General features: G+C 35.0%; 1 protein-coding gene and 1 long non-coding RNA gene across 2 annotated transcripts; one reads left to right on the forward strand and one right to left on the reverse strand.

The window, feature by feature from the left end:
* Positions 1-1,063: 1,063 nt before the first annotated feature.
* LOC105312451 (zinc finger MYM-type protein 1-like) lies at positions 1,064-3,007 on the reverse strand. Its single transcript, XM_011405111.1, has 5 exons — positions 2,920-3,007; positions 2,560-2,732; positions 1,972-2,499; positions 1,734-1,895; positions 1,064-1,411 (listed from the first exon to the last, which is right to left on the reverse strand). The coding sequence occupies exons 1-5, from the start codon at positions 3,005-3,007 to the stop codon at positions 1,064-1,066; spliced, it is 1,299 nt and encodes a 432-aa protein (XP_011403413.1).
* Positions 3,008-6,354: 3,347 nt separating this feature from the next.
* Positions 6,355-6,989, forward strand: LOC109581398 (uncharacterized). The gene is made up of 4 exons (XR_002184624.1): positions 6,355-6,373; positions 6,425-6,629; positions 6,684-6,775; positions 6,852-6,989. It is a non-coding gene; the product is annotated as an uncharacterized LOC109581398 (long non-coding RNA).
* Positions 6,990-7,397: the final 408 nt, after the last annotated feature.

A 7,397-nucleotide genomic window follows, 5' to 3' on the forward strand; every position in this document is an offset into this window, starting at 1 on the left:
ACATGCAGTAAAGAGTATGGGCTGAAATATTATGTACTCTTGTTATTATCATGACTATTATTAAAAATAATGAATAGAACCGATATTAATAATGCTAGTCCCGTGTTAAAAAACAGTCCAGGACAAAAGAGTCAAGTGACTCAGTAGCTACTGGAGCAAAGCAAACATTAGGTGGAAGAGGTGACTACATGGCAATTTTTGTTGACTCCACAAGTGCACCAACAGCGTTAGGATCAGAAGTCACAACATTCAAGTATGAAGGAGCCAGAAAATCAGAGATAGTAGCATTCCAGATCAATGGCTTACCATGAGACCAAAGAATTAAAGTGACACCATCAGGCCTTGATAAACCTGAAGGTTTGAGACTTGATGGGACACCAGCAGCAGAAAAAGCCCAGTGCAGCACATCATTGACTGAAGCATGACAATGATGCTTTCCATTACCCTTATTACAAAGCAATCTATGAGTATCTAGCTCATCAACCTGTGCTCCACAACAGCAACATAAATGGGGCCAACTTGAAGGAAGACCAAGCCTCAGTGCCACAGCAGTCCTCATTGATTGATCATCTAAACGAAGACCCAACGAAGATATGAGAGCAGCATTTAGCCAAGTGCCAGCCTCTGAAGAAGATACAGCTGTTACAAACCTTATCATCAGTAGCTGAATTTAAGAGACACTCAAAAGATTTTTTTGCCAAAGGACTATCCCAAGCTTTCTGAACAGAACTGCCTGTATTGATAGTAAGAGTACATAATAGGGAGGGGAGAGTGTCTAACAGTCCTATGTACACCTACTGTATGTCTGTGTAGCTGCTAGATGTTAGAATCCGTGTTGCTCCTGCATTCTTTTATTACAGGGGTGGCTCATCCAAACAGAGAGTGGTATGGCCTTAAGTGAGGGAGGGGAAATAAAATGCGCACAAAGCGTGCAGTGATTTTGACCACGCCCACTTTTTGGCCGCGTAATTTGTGTTTTTTTTTACATTTTGGTATAGTACAATTATAAATAGCATCTGCCTGTACACGTATTAAATTGACGGTTTATTAATTTTTTTAATGATTAAAACTGTCCAAACACTTGATATCTTCGTTCACTTTTACTCACAAAATCATTAGCTATATCTGTAAGAGAAAGGTTGTCTGTGAGGTCATTATGTGCATGAAGTACAATTAAACTATTTAATTGCTCCTGAGTCATTGTTGATTTGAGATAGGTCTTAATACGGCGCATAGCACTGAACGATCTCTCACTTGTGCTATTTGTAGCTGGCATAACAAGAATCAACTTCATTAAAACAATAACCTCTGATAGCAGTTCTTTTTCAAAAGTTGATAGATTTTGTAGGTAAGTTTTAACACCCGAGATATCTTTTATATCTGCAGGAGTGTTATTGCTGAGGATTTCTAGCTGTAAAGTTAAATTGGAGATGTTAAAATCTGATTCGTAAATTTTAGCTACTTCAAGCAGAGCATCATAATTTTCTTTATTTTATAGCTTTCATTAACAAAATTTCAAGGCAGCAATAAATTTTGTACCCAGGTTGATCAAATCTATCATCAATAGCTTGTACTAAAAGATCAAGTGCTTCATAGTAGACTTGTCTATACTGGTCCTTAGGTGATGAATGAAACTCGGGAGGTGCATTTCCTTCCTCAATTTTTTTAGGTGCCTTTCTTTTTCTCGGAATCTCTGGTTCTAAGACATCACTGCTAGAAGCCACTGTACTTACTTTTGCCCAAAACAGATCAAACTTTTCTTCATTTCTAAGAGCAAAAAGGGTTTTCTTAGTCATTGTAGCTACCAGTTGATCTTCAACAGCAGAAAATTCCTTTTTCTGAAGAGTTCTACTTAAATTGTCAGTGTTTCGAAGAAGTGTTTCTCCCAAAATGAGCTCGGAAAAAAAAATCAAATGAACGCATTTGAGATTCAACACCTCTAATACATGCAATGGTTTCGCTGTCATGTACAATTTCAACTGCTTTCTCCCAAAGTTCCTGAAGGATAGAGTAGTTTTGAATAATGCTTTGCATTGAGTCAGCTCTCACTGTCCATCTTGTTGGATAAAGTACACGAATGCCAGGACTGCCTGGTGTAATATCCCCTTTGATGCTTTTGAACAGAGACTCCCTTCTTGGAGAATACTTCACTAATTTAGTAATCTCATGTGTAGTATTGAGGGCTTTCTTCAATGTACTGCACTTTTTCATAGCGTCCGCAACTGCCAAGTTTAAGGAATGGCTGTAACATGGGGTATAAAAAGCTTTAGGTTGTTCATCTAGAGTCTGTTTGGCTACACCACTTTTTGCACCACTCATGTTACTGGCACCATCGTAACATTGGCCCCTTACTTTGTTGAAACTTAAGTTTAATCGTAGTAATGTGTCCTTCACTACAGAAACTAGAGAGCTGGCATTAATAGAAGAAACCTCATAAAGGCCTATGAGTTCTTCATTAGCTAGAAGTTCATCACTTACCCAACGTAAAACTATTACAACCTGCATGCATATACAAATATAACTATATAATTGTAGCTATTCAGTGAAATTATCATATACCTGTTCTGTGTTGCTTATATTAGTGCACTCATCTATCATTACTGTTATGAAGTTTGTGTTCTGAAGAGTATTAGCAATCCCTCTTAAAAGTGCATTGGACATCAGTTTCAGTAACTCATTTTGTACTTCATGGCTAAGATAAGACTCATTTTTTCTTTTCACCATTCCGTTAACTACATTATGTCATACATATCCTATACATTAATGGATGCATAAATTATACCTCTTCATCATCTTCACTTCTTAACTTGATCAGCTGGTACAGATTTCCATGACTTTCATCAAGTCCTCTAATTGCACAGCCCTGTTTAGCTAGAATTCTTAAACTACTTTAAATTTTAAGAAAGCAATGGTGATTGCGTTCTCTGTCCTTAGCCAAATAACTCACAAGCATTTGACCAACGTCAGGAGTAGTAGCAGGTATAGTAAATAGTTTTTCGACAGCCATTTTGTGACATACTCATTTTTCATGTTGTCGAAAAGAAACAGTGCCATCTTTCCAATTTGAAAATTCTCTGGACAACTATGATTTTAATGGTACCATTATATAATGATTAGTCAGTGACAAATAACTTACAAATGCATCATCAGAACTGCTAGGTTTAATTACTATGAGATTATCTTTGGTTGCTTTATAACAGTATTAACAGAGAACAGTATCATTGGCTTCAATATAGTGCAGCCACTTTCATGACTCAAACCATGACTTTTGAAAAGAGCGATATACAATAGTTTTCTTCCCAAATGATCTTTTGGGGAAAGGGAATTGTAGTGGCAGATGTGGTCCTTCACCTGGTCCCTGATTTCCACAAGCCATGGATAGCACAAGATTCCGCTCGATAGATTCAGTAAAGTAGGTTATAGCTGCTGCACTAAATTACTAATCACTTAAATAATTATAATTAAATAATAATTATGAATAAACTAATGTTACACCTACAAAATGGAGGCACAATCCAAAAATCTGGTCCGGCCATAACCGGATCAGCCGGACCGTCGACGCCGCCTATGTGTTAGCCCAATAAGTGTTAATTTTTGTCTTATAATTGTACTTGAGCGTGTCACGAGTTATTACTATTACGGGCGTGGTTAGTTATAATGCAAGATGAAATAAATGCTGTTAGCATGACAATAGAAAAAATGGATGGCTTTGTTGTGTCTGCTACTGAGTTTGAAATGGAGGACCAGCTTTCTTACTTCATCACAGAATACTCTATGATTACCCTCCCTTGGGTCCAACACCTCAGTGTAGAATCATAATAACAGGCCATGAGGGAAAACCACATGGATATCATAAGTACTGTGCATATTTTGTTTCGAGAGGTAGGGCGCAGCAAATTTTCTGCAGATCCTGCATTTCTTGATTGTATTCAAAAAAATATTTTCCCTACTCTGCTACATTTAAGTTTTGCCCAGGGATTGCAGAAGCTACATATATAATATTGTTCACTTTGATCCAAAGAGCTTTCGTAAAACTAAAAGTCCTGTTTTTTGTATTTTGTGCCCATTGTGGTTTGAATTGGGTAAATTTGTGCCAGTAACCTCAAGAGAATCGGAATCTGTACTCCCCTAGGCACAAAGCAACTGTCAAGCTATGACAGTGATGGAACAATAATACTAATGAATTTTGTCACTTTACTTTTTTCGTCCTAATTTTTCACAAAACTTAGCAAAGTCTGGAAATAAATCTACCTATCATTTGACACACTCAAACATTGTTAGGAATGGTTGCAAACGATTTTGAGGCTGCAAGCATTTCAAGGCAAACAAATCAAAATGTTGAATGAGTCTGGTCCTTTCTTAAAATTTAGTTATGTAGCTTCTAAACTAGGTTTACTGTGATTTCTTGTTTTATAATGGAAAGATAACTTTTAATAGTATTAACAGAGTATTATATAACATTGTCCTTTTAAGCTGTCTGTCCTTGTTTGCACTTGTCCATTAAAAGTTATATTATACACAATGTTATAATGAATGCACCACTGCAGAGTAATATATAGCATAATAAATGACTGCCGATTGCAGTTATAAATACAGTACGTATGGAAATACAACAGCTGCTTCTTTGTTAATCTGTTTTAGCAACAACAATAATAGTACATCCATTCTCGAAGGAGTTAATTCTCTATTTTTACAAATCATGAGAAATAAAGTAATTTCATTAATTGCAAAATGGGGACAATAACTCACTTATTGCAATAAAAAATGGCAGAAAGTACATTATTTTTGAATGATATTACTCTTAATAATGCTATATAAAGACAATAAAAATAAAATTTGACACAATAACATTCAAAACTACATGATTTCCCACAGATTATGCTAAGTGAGCAAGCTTCATGAGTTGACAAGCATTACACTAGTAGAGTAGATGGCACTTTAAAACAATTTTTAAAAATTCCTAAAAATCCAAATTCAAACGGAATGAGTCGAAACTTTCTAAACTCCATACAATCATGTATATGTATTTGAAAAAATAGAGAATTCTCCACTTTTTATTTTTGATAAAATTTGGCCAAATCCCTGTACTAAACGTAAAATATTAAAAAACCAGCTTAAGTAGGATTCCGAACAACCAACGACAATACAAATTGAAAATCATACTCATGAAGGAAATTTTACTCTACATTGTACTTTTAATGTTATTATGTGAGAATTACAGATCACCTTGCAATGTAAAGTAGAATTTGCGTCACAAGTAGGATTTTCATTTTGTGTTTTTGTTGGTTGTGTGGAATCCTACTTAGGTTTATTTTAAATTTTTTATGTTCTTGTTTGTGTTGATTTTTTAATAATATTTATAATATTTCTTTAGTTGCCGTTGTGATGTTTGTTGATTTTACATAATTTTTTTAATTATCTTTGCCACCAATGCAATAGATTAAAGAATGACTTGGTTCATCAAATGAAATGTACAAGTCTAGAACTAAGTCCTTCAAAAGAAGTGAAGAGGTGTAGCGTGTCATCACTATGTCCCCAGAAAGTCAGTTGAAGAGAACAAGGAATGTGAAGATGAGGACAGACAGTGAAGTACAGAAATTTAGGAAGTATGTAGATGATACAGAACTTCAATTAGACAATGACAAGAATGAAGGGATGAGTCAAGTAGTATCTACTGTAGAGAGTAAAAGCTCAGAGGAACTTGCCAAGTTGTTTGAAGGAGACAGTCATAGTGTAGGAGAAAGAATGAGAGAAGTTTGGGCCACTGATAAGCGGGCAGTACATTTGGAGTTCAAGAATATCAAGACAATAACGATAAGTTTTGGAAATGTGTTTAATCAATATTATTTGTGATTTATTACTTCTATCTATTGGTTAAAGAAGAAATAGATGAAGTCTCATTACAATAAGAATAGGTATGTAAATTGATACATGTATGTAACATTTAAAATTTCATTTGTTATAGCCTTAGCTGTTTTCTCTTGTAGCCCATCAGGGTTTGAGGCTCTTAAGTCTTTCAATATATTGCAGCTTCCATGTCGCTCAACATTGCAATTGTACACAGGAGCTTTCTTACACCATCTGGGTGCAAGCAATGATTGTATTGCTGAACAGGTTTCTCAATTTCTAATTCATTGTGAGAAAATTAAGGCTGAAGGCAAGAAAGAGTCAAAGAAAGTTGCAGTGTTGATTTTTGATGAAGTTAAGCTATTAAATGTCTCATGTGGAATTGACAAAGTCAGGCACTGGATTGGATTGTGTATGACGCAGAAATGTCAATCTTCACTTGCCCACATTTACGAAGTCTTAAGTGACAAGAATAGTGTTCAACAAAGCTTGTATATTCTGCAATTTCTATGGAGAGGCCTAACAAGTATGCTTTTACAATCCTATGTGTCTATTGGTTTTATTTTATTCATTTCAGGTTCATTTGACATTGTTGGCCCTTATTTCACCTCGTCTGGCACTATCACTAGCAAATTTTTGTACTCATGTGTCTTGGAAACGATAAAGCTCTTTCAACTCCATTCCTTGAGAACTATGATAATCATTTGTGACGGAGCTTCAAGTAATGTAACCATGATAAAAGCAACTCATGGTTATATTAGGACATAACCAATATTTAAGAGGTACATGTATATATTCCCATTTTAATATACATATTTTACCTATTATTACTAAAGAAAAGGAGGATCCGTATGAAGTTTTTCCTCATATGTAGAATCCCTTTGACCCTCAAAATCTAATATACTGGCTAATATGTCCAATACATCAAGTATGCAAAATTGCATTGTCGTTTTATCATATAATATTACTTAAGAATATGATAAATGCACTGCATTCATCCATAGATGGAGGTGCCAAGACATTCACTTTAAATAAATCAGTCTCAGTTTGATTGGAGTTCAATTACATGTATGTACAATGATGAATGTGAACGAGTAAAGCAGGGTATGAGAAGAATGGTTCCCAAAATGAAGGAAGTATATTTCATACGAGACTCTTGAACTAACTGAACATAGCCCCTCCAAAGATAATGCAGGTTTTGCATGATTCAATATTTAAATTTTATTTACTGCTATATTTCATACTGCAAGAGCATGTCATGTGGGAAATATTTTACCCTATTGCAGAATCTACAGATGATAATGTACTACAGAGTGATAAGAAGACTCTAAAATACCTTAAAGCTTGCAACAAGATATTCAAAAGGGGTTTTTTGAGTCATGACAGATTTTCAGACATGAACAGTAATGTTTTGATGTCCATTGATGAAGGTTTTTACTTTTTTGTCGAGTGGAGTAACGAAATTGTACTGAATGGTAAATTTTTGAGTATTATTTTGAATAATGTGACTTGTGTATTACAGATCCAGACTTTGATCATTCAATTTCATT

This window comes from Amphimedon queenslandica, unplaced genomic scaffold (assembly GCF_000090795.2).
Source record: "Amphimedon queenslandica unplaced genomic scaffold, v1.1 AMPQUscaffold_13444, whole genome shotgun sequence".
NCBI classification, from domain to species: domain Eukaryota; kingdom Metazoa; phylum Porifera; class Demospongiae; order Haplosclerida; family Niphatidae; genus Amphimedon; species Amphimedon queenslandica.

Bases quoted from the DNA above. Each gene is read 5' to 3' on its own strand.
- LOC105312451 (XM_011405111.1), bottom strand. From the start codon at position 3,007: ATGGCTGTCGAAAAACTATTTACTATACCTGCTACTACTCCTGACGTT. The intron at 2,733-2,919 runs GCAATCACCATT...GACATAATGTAG, and splicing joins TTTGGCTAAGGACAGAGAAC to TTAACGGAATGGTGAAAAGA. The intron at 1,412-1,733 runs GTAAGTACAGTG...TTAACTTTACAG, and splicing joins TTGATCTGTTTTGGGCAAAA to CTAGAAATCCTCAGCAATAA.